We start from the raw sequence: 19,814 nt of genomic DNA on the forward strand, positions 1-19,814 counted from the left end.
AACAAGAGGTACAGTTACATTTTTATTGCAAATTAATTAGCGCCACAGGATTAGCTTAAAGGGCTCTTTCATGTCATGTTGCAATAATATTAAACCTTTGCATTTCAAATCCAATATTAAGAATTACATGAACACCTTGCTGCCGAGAGCATACAAAAATCATCAACTGAAGCAATGAACATGATGAAAATTTTTGATCATCCTCCATTTCAAGGTGTTTTCAGAACTCCAAAAGGTGTAAGGTTATCAGCCGTACAAGAGCCTAGAGAACCTCTGTCAGTTCGGATTAATTTAGGCAAGTAAAAATAGCGTCTTGCCATTTAAACTGTAATTAAATGTAATCAAGCAGTCATTTGCGGCAATTAGCGTCTGACACTATCGCCTTCGTTCCCCCGACAGAGCCGAACTTCGTGTCGTCCTACGACATCGGGAACTTCACGTACTTCTTCTTCCGGGAGAACGCGGTGGAGCACGACTGCGGCCGGACGGTGTTCTCGCGCGTGGCCCGCGTCTGCAAGAACGACATCGGCGGCCGCTTCCTGCTAGAGGACACCTGGACCACCTTCATGAAGGCACGGCTCAACTGCTCCCGCCCGGGCGACGTCCCCTTCTACTACAGCGAACTGCAGGGCACCTTCCTGCTGCCCGAGCTAGAGCTGCTCTACGCCATCTTTACCACCAACGTGTAAGCGCCCTCTACACTTCCTGTGTGTAACTGCGGAGCCGGGCAGCCTGGTGTGAATATTTCCTGAGTTGCTTTGTCAGCAGAGACGAGAGATGAACACAGAGGGGGATTGTCTTTGCGTTTGCTGACTGTAAGAGATTAATATGGGGGGTATTGAATTTGCTTTGCTGACTGTAAGAGATTAATATAGTGGGGTATTGAATTTGCTTTGATGACTGTAAGAGAATAATATGGGGGGGATTGTCTTTGTATTTGCTGACTGTTTTCTGTCAATGTGCTCGCTCAGGAACAGCATGGCGGCCTCGGCTGTGTGCGTGTTCAACTTCAGCGCCATCAACCAGGTGTTCAGCGGACCGTTCCGGTTCCAGGAGAACTCTCGCACGGCCTGGCTGCCGTACCCCAACCCCAACCCCACCTTCCAGGTAAGATGCTGGTGACAGGGTGCAGGTCAGCTCAAAATGGAGCTGGAGTGAACTGATTCGAAATTAATGTTAGCACAACAACAGCAGACAACAGCACCATTCTTTACTCACCTGAAATTTAAGAGGTTTTCTGCCGATTATTGTTTTACATTATTTCCTTAGCTGTTCTTCTTCAAGGCAGTGTTACAGCTTACATTTTACAGCTGTTAAGTTGTTATATAAGAATTTTTATGACACTTCTCTTCATATATCAACCAGAGCCTCAATCTATCAGATTTTATTTTGGAACGCAGAACGCAGGGGAACTGTCACAGAATACTTCACAGAGAATGCATTACAGAGACATGATGTCAGTCATAACCATTGTTAAATTAAATGGACAAATAGTGACAACAGAGGACAATTCACCTGTCTGCCTGTCTGTATATCTGTCAGTCTGTCTTTCTGTTTTGGTCAGTCTGCTCGCTAGCCTGGCCGCTTGCAATGCTGGCTCTCTGTATGAAGCAACAGCAGTGCAGTGTTTCACCATCAGAGATGGCAAATTTGGGGCAGGGGGGTTGTAGCGTCTCTGACTCCCTGACTGTCCCTTCCGCCCCTTGCAGTGTGGCACCATCGACTCGGGCTCCTACGTGAACCTGACCGAGCGGAACCTGCAGGACGCGCAGAAGTTCCTCCTGATGCACGAGGTGGTGCAGCCGGCATCCCCCGTCCCGCACTTCCTGGAGGACGGGGTCCGCTTCTCCCACGTGGTGGTGGACGTGGTGCAGGGCAAAGAAATGCTCTTCCACATTCTGTACCTGGCCACCGGTATGAGCAAGCGCTTAGCCACCAGAGCTAACACACGTGGCGGTCTGTTCGTTTATGGTGGCTGCCATTGTCACGTCATCATGTCATGTGACCATACCAGAATAGCATATTGGCAGTAGTGTTGGGGGTGCATCTTTGCGTTTGTCTCTTAGTAGCTTTGGGGGCAGATCATTGGATCCTTTGGTTTGTCCCTTAGTGAAATCGGTTTCCACCAACATAAGGAATTAATCAGTGAATGACGTGACAGTAATTTTACCAAGCTGGGAGATATGAGAATGCATGGGTTTATGAAAGTGTTGCACAGAACATTTGCACTGCATAGCTGCATTGTGGTGTAAATACAGTAGACATCGTAACTCTTATTGGGCTCTAAGAAACTTTTTTATTTCAAATCACTGGAGGGGGGCAGGGTAGAGGGGGAAATGGGTCAGGGGACAAGGTCTGGGGGGGGGGGGGGGTGTTGGGAAGGGGTCACGTCCTGACAGAAAAGTGATGTAAAAGTTTGGACATCGGTTTAAAAAACTCTTGTATATTCTGGTATGGGCACCGGGTAGTTCATGCACCTCAAACGGATGGCCCGGGTTAAACCTCTTGTGCGTGATGGCTGGTTCTGAACGAAAAGGCCTTTCATCTCACCTCCAAAAGCTCCTCCACTTAGTCACGGCATTAGCACTATAGAAACAAACACTTTCAACTTAAAAAAAGGTCATAGTTGGTTTTTAGTTTGCGTGCCATGAATAAGCATTTGTTGTTGCTGAACCATTTGTTTGGACCAGATAAAAGCCCACATATGCAGAGCATATTGGTACATTCCATTGAAGTTACATTGTTAGGTGGTTCAGATTTATCTGTCAGCTGTATGTATTGTGTTTGTTTACAGTATGTGTTTTTGTTCTCTCATAAAAGGGAAATTTAGAAAAAAAACAGGGAAACATGCCTTGACAAAATGGATTTTTTTGTAACCTCCAACCTTCTTTGATTTCCATCAGCAGCTGGTCAAGCATGAAAGCATTAGAATTGTACCAGCAGTGCAGCTTCAAAGCATATTTATGTAATAACCATGTGTTATCCATGAGAAATAGAAACTTCAGGACAGATGTTTAGCTCAGTCTCAGTGAAAATGCCTAGATGGTAAATGTCATCAATTGTCACCTGTCAAGGAAGGAACAACAGTGAATTTTGATGGCCTTGAGATGATCATGTCATTGATATTTCCCCCTGAGAGTGGGATGTTGAGTTTGTATTCACCCCTTTTAAATACACAGTGTGTGTTTCATGTTTGATATTCAGACACCAGAAAGGATGTATCATTCTACACCCCTGCAGCTTTGAAGAACTAGAGGAACATTTCAAGTAAAATGTGAGAAGGACTCCATGTTTTTTTTCTAGCTGGAAGGAACAACAAGAAATAAAGATGGCAGGTTTTTTTTCCAAGCCAAATTAAGTCTAGCATACGCGCGCGCGCACACACACACACACACACACACACACACAGCCTTATTTATTTGCTTTGCAGACAGACCTCTTCAGGGCATATTGTTTATCTTCAGTTTGACATGTTAGTCATTTGTCTGCTGGATATTTCCTGAAGCGATCTCGGGTTAGTCACCTCATTCTGCGATTGGAGCTGAAAGTGAAAGCTCTCTGCCACACTGCTGCCCCATTTCTCCTTCTCTGTCTCTGATGTGACAGTGGTGGATGAGTGTTTCAGTCTACAGGAAGAGAACAGGGAGTCCGTCTGACATTCTGGAGTCTCTCTGATGTGTCCCTGTCACTAGAGCCTATGTGGCACAATTTCTTAGTGCCTCTCGGTGATTTTTAGCTGACAGACTTCTCTTTCCCCTACTCTCCTTCCTCCTCCGCTCCACCTCCTCCCTTTTTCTTCTCTCTTTAATTTCCCTCCTTTTTTTACTTTCTTTCCCCCTCCCACTCTCTTTCCACCCCTTCCTCTCCCTGACAGATTATGGGACCATCAAGAAGGTTCTGTCCCCGCTGAACCGGTCTCTGAGCAGCTGCGTGCTGGACGAGATCGAGCTCTTCCCCCTGGGGAAGGCCCAGCCAATCAGAAGCCTGCTGATCCAGCCCAGCCGCAGCGTTCTGTTTGTGGGCGTCCAGGACCAGGTGATCAAGGTCCAGCTGCGGCGCTGCGGCTTCCACAGGACGCGAGAGTGAGTGCACGGCACCATGGGAAATTACACCCAGCCTACATTAGCCGGATATGTTACCGGAGCAATTACGGTATCTTGATTAATGGTGCAACTGCAGCAGCCCAGCTGGGAATTCAAATCTGCAGCCCCTGGGATACAAGCCTAAGCACTTCTTCAGTGCAGTTCATGTTTCATCACAGCTGGAACCGAGTGTTAGACTGGCCAGCATGTCTAAGTGTTGTGAGCAGCAGAACTTAGACAGTCTTTGTTATACACATTAAGATCATCCACGCAAGCTTTGTCACATTCAGGCACAGTGGTAGCTGTACGTTCAGACGTTCAGGGATTTTCGCAGTCGTGAGTCATTGTATTTCTACTGACAATCTCCCTTGTCGTGACAAACGGATGTGTCAGAAAATGTGTGCTGCTATGCGCCCCATTGCGTTTAGCTGGGTTGTACAGACATTGCTGAAATGTCTCATTATAGCCTGATGAATGAGAAGCCAGAATATGGGAGTATAAAAGCTGAACAGTGCCTCACCTGTATTTCGCTGCTAAGGATTAAATTACATCAAAAGGTTTGAAAAACAGCCTGAGTGGCTTGGTTGGTAAGGCGTCAGCTTTGAGCGCAGACTGAGCCCCACAGCCCAGGTCTGAAAGTGGATGTGTCATTTTCTGCGGGATCCTGCAGTGTCAAAACAAATTGGCTTCATTCTACTCCCTGCTCTCAGGCGCCCTGCAAATTGTCAGACACCTGCGAGTTGATTGGCTGACTCCAGTAGAGTAGCGCCTATCCTCCAATGAGCACCCGCTTCACTGTGGTGCATTGTGGGACTTGCAGAGGTTGTTGCAGTGAGATGAGGCTAATGCTCTTTTAGTGATTCCCAACAAGAATGACATAAAGGGGGAAAAGCATCGAAAAACAACAAATCTCACTCCAAAATCATTTTTTTCATTCATGTTTTATCTCCTGAAACGCATAGCTTTACTCATGTTGCTTGCAACAAGAGTGATGCCTCGCTGTTTAAACAATGTGGGTGTTTATTTACGGCCCTCTCTTGGAAAGGAACCATAAAAGCAATCTCAGGTGGCTCTTAAAGCTCGTCCGTGGATAGAGGACAGAGCTCTTGGCTTGCGTGTAAAAATAAAACGCAGAGGATGTGAAATAACCATCTGAATCCCGCTTTATTGGTTGACTTTAGTATTAAAAGTAAGACCGTAAAAGGCATGTAGGGACGTTCTCCAAAATAGATGAGCAGTAGCTCATGTTGCAATTTTAATTTTCCATATACAGTACAGTATTCGGAGCTCCAAACTATTTCAAGTTTTCTGGCGGAACTCAAAAGCAATTTGTAGAGGATGTACGGGAGGATGTTTGGGTGGATATACAGAGTACATAGTCAAGTTCTAATGAGTTCTTATTAATGCTTGGTGCATTCAACCATATCAACCATATCCCCTGAATCTGATCAAAGAAGTCCCCAAAGGAAAAAGTGTGTGCCTGTGGGGAGATGAGCTGTTTTTAACCCATCCACAGTCAGAAGATTGTAGGGTCACATCTCTGGCACTGGGTGATTTTATTACTGTCTGTTTTACTCTATAGTTGTGGACTGCAAAAAAGAGGTTCTGACAAAAATAGACCATAGTCTGCCACACTGAGTTTTTGAAGACGTTTGCCATAATAGATTTTATATGTGAGCTTTTTTTTCATTTTATATATACATAATTTCTTGTCCTAACTGCCAGTGCCACTTTCAGTTTCAAGATAGAATGAATGAAGATCCCACACCCTCTCCTCTGTGCTCAAGCAGGGCCTGTGTGGGGGCTAGAGATCCATACTGTGGGTGGGACCTGGGGCTGAAGAGGTGCACCACCCTGGAGGAGAGCCTCAGCATGAGCCAATGGGAGCAGATCATCACCGAGTGTCCTGTGAGTAATCCACAATGCACCTGGGCCTCTCAGCCTGGGAGGAATTGGCTCCTCCCCCGGCTGTGATGTTGTTTTTTTCTTTGAGTCCTCCGTTTGTGAGGAGAGATGTTTTTAATTATTCAATTATGCAATTAATCAATGTGAATATTCATCAATGTTAGTAAGGTTGTGTTAATGATTAATTCATGGGACCTTAATCGGGACCTTAAAGTGCTTTTAAAAATTAATTTGAAGAATCATGCCGAAAGTAAGTCAACTCACAGGGACAGAATTTCCTGAATGGAAACACACAGCTCAGCACAATTTTTACAATGATAATATTCACATTTATATGTACTTGCATTTTCATAATGGACCAATTAAATTGAATTATAGTTTTGTTATCCACATTCATAATGGACTTCACATATCTCAGCAGGGCATTCAATCTAACACCTATGGCATTTTGTAGTTAACTTGAAATAAAATTAAAGGTAATGGGTACCCTCACCATAAATCCTAACTCAATATGCTGCTCCTTACTTATTTCCTTGTTAGGAAGGCATGTAGTAGGTATCAGTTTTATACAATTCTTTGTTTCTTTTGATAAAAGAGATATTCTAATGAAATATCCTGGTTTCATGTCCTATTACAGGTGGTCTTTGCATCATGCAATACCCAGAAGACATTGCTGCATCTCTAAATGGCTAATAGGAACAAGTAGATGGGGTATCCCAGGTTTCAACTAAAATGTTGTGAAACCTCAACAGTTAAACATATATGGCTTAAATGAACAGCCACCCATTCATGCTTTTACAGCTCGTATGGAGATGCAAGATAAAAGAGGAGCCATATCATTTGCCAACATTCTGTGACGTTCTTATCAGAAGAAATAGTGGTGTCTTTATCAGTTTTCTCCTGAAACGTTTCCCTTATTTTTCAATATGTATATAAACTGATCTGCAAGTCAACAAACAATATACCCAATTTGAGATTTTCAGTGAAGTCACCCAGTAAGTAATTCCTTTTTTATCAAAATATTATGTGTTGATTGCTGCCCAGCTAGTCATGCATAAGCATTGGGATAATATAACTGGCTTAAAGAAATGGCAGCATCGAGTGCCGTCCCCCTCGCTCTCAGTGTTGCTGTGATTTCTTTTTGTGCGGCTCCTTGTAAACCGTGTTACCTGGCACAGGGGAGCGCCCGTGACATCTGTCACGTCAGACGTGTTTCGGGAGCCTGACAACCCGTACAGCGAGCTGCACAGTTCATATTCCCTGTGAGTCAATCCATATGGCCGAACTCAGGTTTTACAAGGTCCCCTGATGGGAGAGCAGCCAAGCCTGCTGTGGCCTGGGGTCCCCGTTTCAGATTTACGGGCCCTGAGCGGGATGGAAATGAGCCTGCCTTACTTTTCCCCCTAAACAGCTTTCCTCCACAGCCCGCTTTTGCCTGGTTCAGGGTGTTCCAGCCCTCAGAGCAAGTCTGAATGCAGATCACATGCACAAGCTGCACACAGGTTCCCGAAGAGGTTATGGGCTAACTCGCTGGAGCTGGGAGCTGGTAGCTGAAACATGGCTTCCCACTCCACCCTGCAGTGACATTATAATGTGACTAAGACATCTGGATGCTTACTGAGGCTGGCATGTGTCCCTCTCCACCTCGTCCTAGCCAAGTCACCCTGCCTGACGGGTGCCATCACAGTCATCACAATACTGTATTGTGACAAGCCGCGTCTAAAGTAACCTTTTCCGCAGCTGTTGTCTTGGCAACTAGTAACATGTCACATTGGCAATCCCGGCTGGACTCTGAAGAGCCGAAAGCATCAAAATATTCACCATTGCCATGAGAGAGGAGCCAACAAGGAGTGATGATAGTTGACTGGCTTGTGTATGCTATTGCCAGCAAGATGAAGTGAGGTAATAGGGTTAGCGGTAAAGCTGATGTTAATGACATTCAGCAAAGTCTGTTCTCCAAACAATCACATAATTCCTCACACATCCTGTTTATTTACTCTCATGAGTAAATGCCAACTCACATTATTTGCATTTAGCAGATGTTCTTATCCAGACCGACCAAAGTTAGTTTTTTTTACAGGTTACCCATTTATACAGCTGGATATTTACAGAGGCAATTAAGGTTAAATACCTTGCCCAAGAGTACAGCAGCGCACCAGTAGGGAATTAAACTGGCAACCTTTTGGTTAGGAGTGCTGCTCTATAACCACTATGCTGCGCTACCACTCCGAGATGGCTAAACCCTTAATGCAGTGACCACTCAACTACACTAGTATCTTTTAATATTATAAGGGTGTTAATTATTCCAGAGTCCATAGTCTCTCAGCCCTGTTAAGATGGATTGAGTTGCAAGACCTCAAGAATTCTTGATAAAGGCAGCTTGTACCATCACTGGCCAAATGAGATGGGGTTTAATGTGGGAATCAGTTTTTCCTGTTGAAGCTGAGGTCAGTATCACCATAGACAGTATAGGAAAAATTGGGATTTGGGCCTCAATGTGAGTTTTTCCTTCCGGAGTTCACATCTAAAACTCTGCATAACACCAGAGAGGATGCAGCTTTCCACAGATTGTCCGACCTATGCCAGAGTCAATGACATTGTCCCTTCGTACTGTCGTACTGCCCCCCCCCCCCCCCACCCCCATATTACTCATCAACGCTACATGTTAAAACACACTGTGGCACCTGCCTTAAAAAGGAGAAAAAAAATCATTTTATTGTGAATCACCCTGATTTTCACAGAGAATATACATTTGAACTCGACTGTGTGACAACGGTCACATAAGAAGCAGACAAAAGGGTTCTTTTAAAGTTAATCGTCTCTTTTCTGAAGGCTTCGAAAGGTCTCCTGACTGCTGCTCCATCTAAAGGCGGTGAATAAACTCTGAGAGTGTCCCTCTTGTCTTGTCCTGACCTGTTATCCAGCTAGGACGATAAAGGGAATACAAAACATTTGAAATGGAAGCCTTTGTAATGGAAAGCGCAATTTCACAGAGGGAAATGAATATAATGCCCTTTATCCGTTTTACGTCCTTGTGTCTCTTTAATGGATATATTGCAGCAGCAGTGTCCACACAGAGGGGGAATATGGTTAGGATATGAAGCATGAAAGTGGAGATATTTGGTCACATGCCGCTGGTGTGGTCTGGCTCGAGAGAGATCAGACAGGAATCAGGGAGTAGAGTTTTCCAGTCTGTGGGCTGCTGTTTACTGATCTTCTGTAACTCTTCTGTATTGTACAACGCTGTAACCCAGAATGTAGAGAAGGAAGGATTATTGTAGCGACTAACAGAGGAGACCAAATACATATGCAAATTAATCCACGTATAGATGATATAATAAGGTGGATGTTATAGGGATGTTATATGTAGAAATTTTCAGACCACCAGAGGGTGGAATGATGATTAAGTATGTTTACCATGTTGTGACATCACTAGTCACATGACCCCATGTTTGCTGTACCTTTCTCACAGCGGTTTGTGCCTTGCTTTTTCCCAAACAGAGGAGGAACGTGACCGTGGACGGAGGGTTTGGACCGTGGTCGGGGTGGCGGTCCTGTGGTCACAGCGAGGGGGGCGTGGCAGGTTCCTGTCTCTGCAGAACCCGGGCCTGCGACAACCCCAGTCCCCAGTGCGGTGGACAGCAGTGCCCGGGTTCGAGCGTGGAGGTCACCAACTGCTCTAGGTATGGCACCCTTGCCTGAGGCGATGCTGAACCCCACATTTCAGCTCCTCCTCCTTTTAAATGGCTACTTTTCCCAGCCTTGATAAGTGACCCAGCAGACGCCATTATCTTGGAAAATTGGCATGCTTTAACCGATCAGTTCATCATTTTGACCAACAGCAATGATAATATTTAACTCATGGAGTCAGTCTGGTCGGTTAGAAGAGTGTGAATCTTTGTTTCTGTTTCTGTTGCTATTTGTATTTATTTTTTATTTGTTATTATTTATTTCTTTGTATTTTTGAACCAGGGTCTTATGACTTGTACGTTTTTTACATTTTACATTTATTTATTTAGCAGACGCTTTTATCCAAAGTGACTTACAAAAGTGCATACAGCAAGTATAGCGACAGTACGGGGACAGGATGTGTACAGTTCCACAATGAGACAGTTCTCAGCTGAGAGCAGCGTCTGCTTGAGGACATAGTACTATTAGATTTGTACAATTACAGCCTATAGGGCAGCTAATACGATACACTTTCAAACGGCGGACTTCGACAACTTCAAACGGCGCAATGAGCGTCAGGGTAAAGGCGGCAACAAGAGACAAATTTAAAAGCACAATTTAAAAAGCACAGCAATTTACGACAGCACTGATGGGCGGGGGGGGGGGGGGGGGGCAGCAATTGTGTGCTGGGTCAGTCCAGGTAGAGTCTGAAGAGGTGCGTCCTCAGGCCCCGTCTGAAGGACTGGGGTGAAGAAGCTGTCCGTGTCCACTGCATATGTCCATGTCCATGTCTATCACCTTTAAGTTATTAGATTGTTTTTATCTTTTACAAGACAATATGTTTTGGTGATTTTACATATCATGCATTTCTACAGCTGGGTGTTTAATGAATTAAAGATCTGGTGTCTTATTTCGAGGTTTATCAGCAGTTTTACCAAGGGAATCTATAGCACTCTGGTTACAAAGTACCACAGCAGCCATTTGAACCCAGCTCAGTTGAATAGATGTGGCCTGCACTCTGTGGCCTGCATTGGCCTGGTGTTTGCGCGAGCCTGAGATTGTGTCTCGTCTGTATCATTACAGGAACGGTGCCTGGACACCGTGGTCCCCCTGGGCTCCCTGCAGTACCAGCTGTGGCATCGGGTTCCAGGTCCGCCTGCGCACCTGCAGCAACCCCGCCCCCCGCCACGGAGGCCGGGTCTGCGTGGGCCAGAACCGGGACGAGAGGTACCGCAGGCCCCAGCCAGCAGTCCTCCAAACATCTCTCTCCTTCTGCTAATGAATCTCAGGCAGGGCGAAAATATTGAAATATCCCCCTTTTTTAATGAGGACCCCCCCTTTTTTGCCTTGGATTAAGTGGGGGCCACCTAATTAAGATTTTAGCTTGAAAGCACAATTACAGAACAATTCTCTTAAAAAACTTGGGAATTTAAAAAATGTGGTGGGTTTCCTAGCAACCCACATGGTCTAATGGGTTGCTAAGATACCTTTGAATTTGTAGTTAAAATCAAATGTGAATTTAGAAAAGAGGAGTAAGAAAGGAAAAGGAAGGGTAATTCAAGTTTGTCATCACAATAGAGGTGTAGAGCAAGGCCAGTAGGACCACCCCCCCGGCCTCCTAGTGTTGGTTTACAGGAAGCAAAGGCTTGCTCAGTCAAACTTTTTCAGCTCCATGAGATCAGTACACAGATGTGAAGAGCGCTCATTCAGAATTGTCAGAGATGGTCAGACTGCAAATTTATGTGGTTTCATATTTAATATTGTGTATTAATATGCACCAGTTAACCGGACTGCTTTACCAGAGTAAGTCCCCTGTTTTATTGCTACTTGGACGCGTGAAATTGACAAAGGGGAGACTTGGTAATATCGTGGTAATTCACTGGCGTTTTATGAAGCATTTTCTTCTCATTGAGCTCTCATCATTTTAAAAGAATCAGGTGTTTTGTGGCGCATTTAACATGCTGATCGTAATTTGTTTCCACCAAATGCATTGAATATTCCCTGAGTATCTGCACGCTGACTGCTTGTGAGCCTGAAGACCAGAAAATAAACAGGCAAAGCATTAATTTAAAAGACATTCTGGGCTGCCTTCTGAAAAAGCACAATGAGTTTATCTTAAACTGTCCTTTACACATACTGTATGTATCAAGTAATTTCAGCCAGAAAGCACAAATCCAGTGCCTCCTTGCAGTGATGGGGACACTGTGCTTCCGGAGGTGCTGTCTTACAGATGGGATATAAAACAAAGCTCCTAACCCCCTGCAGTCATTAAAAAACCCACAGCGCAATCACCATCTACCTCCTATCCAGCCCTACTTTGATTTCCAGCCATGAAGGTGTGAATTTCCTCCAATCGAATGAAAGAGGATGCAAAAAAAAAGAAAATTAAAACTCACACAGGGAGCTCTGGTGTAGAGTGATCTTTACCACTTGACTCAACACTTTATTAAAAGAATTGGGCTTGCTCCACGGTGTATGGTAGCTATGAAAACGCAGCTAGAGCATTCGCCATTTCCCAAGCTCATTGAGCACCAGGACGGCATATATGTGAGCAGAAGGCATATTTTCGGCCCGTTTTGCTTGCCTGCTTCTATTCAGCAGCTTGTCTCAGCTCTGTGTGAAAGACAGCAAGCTGACTCAAGCTCTGCAATCTCTGACAGCTGGGCTGAATTTACTTATAAAGTCTAAAAAGAAATGATTGGAAAAATATATTAGCCAGGTGGTATATTTTAAAATCAAAGTATGCTCTACAGCACATATTACCGATTCTAGAAGGTATTGTAAATGTCTATATATTGTATAATATATTGAACAATACATGACAAAACGGCACGTATGAAAGTGGCAATGATCAATACATATTTTTATTTCATGTATATGTTGGCATGTGGTAAAATATGTATAGCTTGTGCTTTGAATGTCATATTTTGTCACAGAGTGATGTGCAGTGTGTCATCACTGACTGCTATGTATAGAGATGGCTCCCCCTGTTCATGTTCATTTGTTTGCTTTCCTCTCTGGTGCCAGGTGGCTGTGCCTAAGGTTTTCAGGAAAGGTTTTAAACTGAGTCTCTCTCCTGGCTCCTGATTGGCTCAGGCTGAGGCCCACATCACATGTTCCATTGCAGTGTGATGACCAGGAGTCCATAGCAATAGAACGGATAATATATGGCTTGTTCATTATCTCATCTGTATATTGTTGGATTATATCACTGGGGTAACTTCTTAAACCTCTCTCCAATGCCCTCTAGCAACTAATCAGGTGCCTTTGAGTAGCTCAGTTGATGTCAGTGGGAGATACACATATCCTACAGTCACTGTTTGCTCCCTGCAGTGCATTTTGGGACTTGTAGTGTGTAAACTAGCCACTGGCTGCATGCGGATGATTGTGCGAGTGTAGGATGAGCGTGGTGAGGTGAGTGCAGCTGAGTGTACATGACTCTGAAATTCAAGGTGGAAAAGAGGAGGGGAGTTGGGGAATTGTGTTGCTCCCTGGCTGGCTGAGTGTTTGAGACCCTTGGGGTAAAACTTCATCTCCCAGTATTCCTTTCAAACAACCTGTGTCTCTTGACCAATGAAAGCACCCTGAGCCTAGGGCCAGTGACATCCCCAAAATATTACTTTCCATCATTTCTGGGGCACAAGGTAATTACCAGTTTGAATCATGATTTTAAGCAAAGTGACTGGCTCCATCATCTGAAACAGTCTCATAGACAGTCATAGACAAAAATGTGGCTTTAAAGAGTTTTAACACCGTGGATAAAATGTGAAATTTTTGTACTTATGAAATGTGTTCAGTTCCCTGAAGCTATTAAAATGCGTAGCCTCTTAACTCTGCCCGTCTGGCAAGGTTGAATATTTTAATCTGAGTTATGGCAGAGGTAAATAGATTTGGGTGTGCTCGAGAGCAAATTGCTGGCATTAATTGTAAGTTAAGATGAATTATTAATAGCATACAGAGAATATCTGCTTCTCCTCACTGTATGTTACCCAGGGCAAGCACTGATCAATGTTTTCCCTGCAGGAATCAACTGCTTGCATATTTATAATCTGACACTTTTCCCTTCTGTTTAAAATACTCTAATCTGTTAGACTTTAAGAGTTCTAGTGGTAAAAAATCCATTTTTTATCAACTAATTCATTCTTGTGTCAGTGGTAGGTGTAAGGAGATAGCTGTCATGATAAAATTATGTAACAGACAAAATCTGATTGCAAAATTATTCTTTTCAAGTTTATTTCATGGGAGAATATCATCATTTCTCCTGGCACGGCTCGACCATCAAATATGAACAGCAACATTTCCATGTGTAAAATAACACCTCTTGAGAGAATGAATGTTTGAATAAATGTGTGGAATCACCAAAACCTGTTTCATTAGCATGTTTTCTGTTATGAATGTTTTCATTAAATCTCAGTAATGGGATTTTTCTTATTAATTTACTTGGCTGGTCTCATCACGGCCAACTTACAGAGCATCAGAAATTAAATTCAACAAGAGAAGAATCAGCTAGAATGAAACCCACAGTATACAATTACCAAAGAGATGGAGGTGGGTATATCTCCAGTGTTACCAATAGTCACAACTCATTGCTGGCCCTAAGCACTGTGTAAATAAAGCAGGTAGATTCAGGTGTAGGATCACCTGGCAGATTTGAGCGGTCAGGTGATGTGCGCATGTGTTTCCTTCCTCATTCTCACAGGTACTGCAATGAGCACCTCCCCTGTCCGCCACACGTGTACTGGTCGGGCTGGTCGCCGTGGGAACGCTGCTCGGTGCCCTGTGGTGGAGGGGTCCAGTCGCGCCGCCGGACCTGCGAGAATGGGAACGAGTGTCCCGGCTGCGGCCTGGTAGGTCCTTATCCCCGTTCCACACCCACCCGACCCAATCCCCGCCCCCCCAGTCCCTGGAATATGTTGTGGAATTGGTCACACCTCTTCTCCCTCTGAGCGCAAGGCTATCTCTCTGATAAAACGTGCATTAATTCAAATGCCACACAGTAAAAGAGGAACCGACCAGTATAAAAAGAGAAGATTATTTCTACATCGTATCAAAGCCGTCAGAATTTTCAAGTGTAGTTTTTAGATAATGGATAACGACAGTGTAAAGTATACAACCCAAGGCAATGAATTCTGGGCTATTGGGTAAGGACTACTGCATAGAGCCATAGGTTATAAAACCATAAAACCATTTCAAATTGTTCACTAAAAAATAAAGGTTTTCCAGCATGGATACTTACTAGTGAAAAGGTAAGGGATGGCCTGTCGGTATACATTTAACAAAGTGATGGTACCCCTTTGTGATATGTTTCCCATCCTCTTTGTTATGAAATATATTTCCATTAGTGGTCTCAAAAGGAACCCACTGTCCTTTTTGGCTGGATATACCAAGCATTTGTAGGTATTTATATATCAGCTTATCAAGACCAGGTGGCTTGCTTGGCGTGGCCAGCCATGGACTTTCCTTAGTGTTCATTTTTGAATGCTTATCACATTGATCGGGTGAACTAAGTTCAAGTTCCCTGAATCTATATAAATAATAATATAATATCAGCCATTTATTATTTTTCACAGAAACACTTTGATGCTTTTAAAGTCATCTTTCCAAATTCATAATAAGTGACTTTATAAATGTTGAAAATGCAATAACAGATGACAGGAAGCAATATCCAGCACTAGTATTACGCATTGATTCTTTTCTGGCTTGAGATGAAAATGCGGAAGGTGTATGTCATTTGGACAGTTTATTTACCAATCTAAAAATAATGGGGGGGGGGGGGGGCAGCAGCAACCCTTCAGCAGAATGAAGAAGGCCTTATGAAAAGGACCAAGAAACATAACATCCTCTGAATCGTTATTAGCTTGGATTTCAGGGAAGATCTGCTTGTTATTTGAATGCTATTTTGGAACCCACTATGGATAGCATTCCACAAACAACTGATCATGTGATCAGGGTATCCTTTACATGCATTCAGAGGGAGCAGAAGAGGATACACTGGATAATATGGGACCTGTACCACAGGATTCCGCTGGCTTGAAACAAAACCACTGTGTAAAATGCTGATATCATTTTCGGCTTTCATGCTATACGAGAAGGAAGAATAGAGTTCACATTTAGGGCACAGAGAAACTTTACCCTCGGATATTCCTGTGTGGGAACAGAAGATAGATAAGGATAGGCAAAACAGAAGGACAGCGAAGGCAGTTGTCTGAGGTCAGTAACAACGCTGTAGATATCACGTCCAAAGAAATAACTTGAGAAATGCCGCAGGGACCAGGGGAAGGTTCTATACTTAGAGAAGGCTACACACATCAGAATGTAATGTACTTTGGATCACATCCCCAGCTCTGGGATTTCAGCACCAGCTCTGGAGATTAGATACATGGAGACAGAAAAATAACTCTAATTTGGGGGGGGGTGTTTTGGAGGGTGGTGAGGGCACAGAATCACAGAATTTTCTCATTTCTTGTCTATAGTTGTATCATCTCTCCTAGGGAACTTGGGAACACATGTCATCTTGGGAAGGATTTCACAGAGTACAATGGTGGTTGTCTTACCAGCAGAAATACCTTGCACTCATTTTTATGTGGGAAACTATGTATCATCTGTCATTGGTTTGTCTTTTCAACCTCCACAACTGATCAGTGATTGTTGATGTCTACATCATAACCATATGATGCTGTTAGATTTTACATCATTTATTTGCACAGGTCAGGTAAGTGTCCGTAATTTGAACTATGCATGCGATCCATTTATACATTTGGATTTTTACTGAAGTGATTTAGTTGAAGTACCTTTGACGGAGGCAGAGAATTTCAATTGAGTTCAAATGAGTCAGACAAGTAACCTTGTGTTTTTCAAGCACAGTTCAAAATAGAAATCAATTCTCAAATGAAGGAAGATTTGTTTCCTTGCAACAGTTCTTTGCATATTTGTCTATTCCTTCCTGTAATTTAAGCTTGATTAGTGACCTTTTCTGCCAGGCTTGGTTGCTTCTCTCCCTGTTGAGAAAAGAGTGTAATGGAAATATTTTATGAGCCAGGAAAATGTTGATGTGAAAACTGGAGGTGTTGCTGCATTTGACGCAAAGGCCGCTAAATTAGTTTAACCGCAGTACACTTCGACCTTGACGTTGGAAAAAATTTAAACAAGCATTTGTCGTCAGCTTCAGAGACCACTAAATGAGTGGTGTTTTTTCTAAAAACCGAAAGATGTGAATTGTGTGAGGGCATCTTTTGGTTGTTGAATTCGAACATGTCTGATTACATGAAAAGAATATTTATTCATGAAAAGAATAAAAACGCGAGTTGTGAAACGGGCTTGTGTTGTGTTTCTGATTGGATAGGAGTTCCAGTTCTGCAACATCCTGCCCTGCCCGGACCTAAAGAAGACCACGCCCTGGACACCGTGGGCGCCAGTCAACATCTCAGACCACGGCGGGAGCTACGAGCAGCGGTTCAGGTACACCTGTAAGGCGCGTGTGCCCGACCCCGCCCTCCTGGATGTAGGCCGGCAGAGGATTGAGATGCGCTACTGTTCCAGTGATGGCTCCACTGGGTGCTCCACCGACGGTGAGCTCACCTCCCCCCCCGATACCCTGCCCCCCTGCCCGTCCATCAGCCTCTCTCACACTTTCACTCTATCTCTCTGTCACCATATCTGTCTTTCACTCTCTCTCTGCCACACTCTCACTCTGTCTCTCTGTCACAATATGTCTCTCACTCTCTTTCCCGCACTCTCACTCTCTCTCTGTCACCATATCTGCCTCTCACTCTCGCTCTCTCCCACACTCTCAGTCTCTCTCTCTGTCACAATATCTGTCTTTCACTCTCTCTGTCCTGCACTCTCGCTTTCTCTTTCTCAGTCACTCTCTCTCTCTCTCAGTCCATCTCCCTGACTGCCTGTGTCAGCCTGTCTGTCTCTCACTCTCTCCCCTGTACTCTCGCTCTCTCTTTCTCCTTAACTGTTTCTCTCTCTCAGTCCGTCTCTCTGCCTGTCTACCACAGTCTATCTTCCGCTCTCTCTTTGTCACTCTCTCATTCTTGTGCTGTCATTCCGTCACTGTCTTTTTGTCCACTTGTCTGCCTGTCACGTTGCCATTGCTGCCTGTCATACTGTCTCTTTGTCTATTTGTCTTTCACTCCCCCTCTTGCTCTGTATCTTTTTTAGTCTCTGTATCATTTTTCATCCTTCTCTCACACAGAACAGCAGCCATACCACCTTATAGCCAGAGCTTAGCACGGTTGGGCATTGTCAGCTCCTCAATGGGAGACCTCTTGGAAAAGCAAGGGGGGCCAGTGGGGAACACACTTCCTGCTGGGTTAAGTAAATCCAATGTCCCAATGCAGTGATGGACACATTGTACTGTAGAAGGTGCTACTCTTCAGATGTATACACACACACACACACACATGATTTGGAAGAACTTCTCTTGCTCAGTGCTTATCTGTGGCAGATGTTTGGAATGAGTTGATCCAGCCCAGCAGTGGCAAATTGAAAGAACTTCTCTTCATGACTGCCTCCACACTGAAGGGGTAAATTGATGGCAGTAACGTCTGTGAGGCCAGATTCTGAGGACAGAGTAGTTGAGCCCGCAGGTTGCCATTTGGTAAAGATTCCATGGCAGCAGTCCATCACTAAAGAGCTTGACTCAGGGCTCACATACCATAATATCCTTGTATTGCATCGCTGTCTGAAATCCAAGGCCAGCAATCTCAGTGCACCAAAGCCTCCTCCAGTCACTGAGAGGAGTTGTGTTGCTTTCAGTCCATTGCAGTCAGGGTATTATCATTGCATGGCTTACCTCCTGCTGGGCGTTTTAGGGGCTCATTATTATGTTTGTAGTCAGAGTCACAATCTGTTATGAGCACCAAGGTATTTTTAACACTCACAACATTTTTTGAGCACTTAGAGGTTAGGACATGCTTGTATCTTCTTTTGTATTCTTCCCATTAGTGAATGTCATTGCCTGTGTGTGTGTGTGTGTGTGTGTGTGTGTGAGTGTGCGTGTGTGTGAGTGTGCAGGTGACTGTGCATGCATGTGTATGAATGTGTGTGTACATGTGAGTGAGTGAATGTGTGTGTGTGGGTGTAGGTGTGTGTGTGCATACCTGTGTGTGTGTGTGTGTGTGTGTGTGGGGGGGTCAACTCTAGGTTGTACTGTACTTCCTCAAAAATTTAAAATGATTTTTTTATATAACACAAAGATGCATTTGTTATGAAGGAAATGTCAACCCTATCAGATTACTTGTATTGTAGCTACTCAGCCCTTTAGGGCAGTTGCCATAGCAGTTCTTGCATAAAAAACCCAAAGGACATTACTGATGATGGTGTCTGTAATTTTAGTTTTTTTTTTTTGTCTTTTGCTGGGCTGAAAATGATTCCTTCATTTTTCTCGAGAAAAAGAACTCCATCACACTTTGTGAAGCACTTGGCATGAGGACAATCCCTCTGAAAGCCACAATTAGTCTCTTCTCCTCCTCGCACTGATAATAGACTGCAGTTTTTCAGAGAACACTGGGTGATATATCCAGCCATAAGTACCCATCTGAGTTTGTTTCCTGCCTTATTCTCTGAGGAAGCGGGTGCTGTCATCCAGAGCATTGTAACAGAATCATGATAATAAAAATAAAGATTGCGAGACAGATTTCCCTGGGAATTTAGGAACCGAAATGAAAGGAGATGCTACATGCTGAAAGCATCTGCTCTGGCCCCCAGGGGTTGTTTGTGCAGTCCCCAGCTGAGTCTCACCAACAACAGTAACAGCAGTAGCCTGCACTCCTCCGATTGAAACTCTGCAGTGTGAGAGGAGAGAATTGTGGGTAATGGGTCTGTGATAGATTGGTGCGATTGCACATTAAAGCTGCAGAAATTGGGATTAAGCTCTGGTCCGATGAGCCTGTACTGTACTTTGTCTGGGGCATGGCTTTCATTATGGAAGAGGTGAGGGAGACAAAGTCTTCGTCTGACCCTTAATTCTGTCTTTTGGAAGTAATTGACCCCTAAACCTGCAGAACTCGGGGCCACCCTCGCCCCTTTTTCGCCATTCCCTGTTCCTGTCCCAAACTCAGATACAGCCTCGTCTTCATATTTACCTTCAGTTGCTTGCTATTGGGTAAGTGCTGAAAAACAGACCTCTAGCCATGGAAGCCACCGGAAAGC

The 19,814-nt window shown here is 44.2% G+C and overlaps 1 protein-coding gene across 4 annotated transcripts in view; it reads left to right on the plus strand.

Moving 5' to 3' along the window:
• Positions 1 to 19,814, plus strand: part of LOC118771118 (semaphorin-5A-like) — a 67,496-nt gene that overhangs the window by 38,991 nt on the left and 8,691 nt on the right. For all 4 annotated transcript variants that reach the window (XR_005004600.1, XM_036519000.1, XM_036519002.1 and 1 more), the window contains exons 8-16: positions 400 to 685; positions 972 to 1,107; positions 1,710 to 1,914; positions 3,875 to 4,082; positions 5,873 to 5,990; positions 9,489 to 9,670; positions 10,740 to 10,883; positions 14,356 to 14,503; positions 16,999 to 17,224. Coding sequence is in view for 3 of the 4 variants with exons in the window: in XM_036519000.1 (XP_036374893.1) it covers positions 400 to 685; positions 972 to 1,107; positions 1,710 to 1,914; positions 3,875 to 4,082; positions 5,873 to 5,990; positions 9,489 to 9,670; positions 10,740 to 10,883; positions 14,356 to 14,503; positions 16,999 to 17,224 (1,653 nt within the window). In the remaining variant the exon portion in view is untranslated. The remainder of the gene's footprint in view (positions 1 to 399; positions 686 to 971; positions 1,108 to 1,709; positions 1,915 to 3,874; positions 4,083 to 5,872; positions 5,991 to 9,488; positions 9,671 to 10,739; positions 10,884 to 14,355; positions 14,504 to 16,998; positions 17,225 to 19,814) is intronic.

The sequence above is a fragment of the Megalops cyprinoides genome, chromosome 24 (genome assembly GCF_013368585.1).
Source record: "Megalops cyprinoides isolate fMegCyp1 chromosome 24, fMegCyp1.pri, whole genome shotgun sequence".
Classification (NCBI taxonomy): Eukaryota; Metazoa; Chordata; class Actinopteri; order Elopiformes; family Megalopidae; genus Megalops; species Megalops cyprinoides.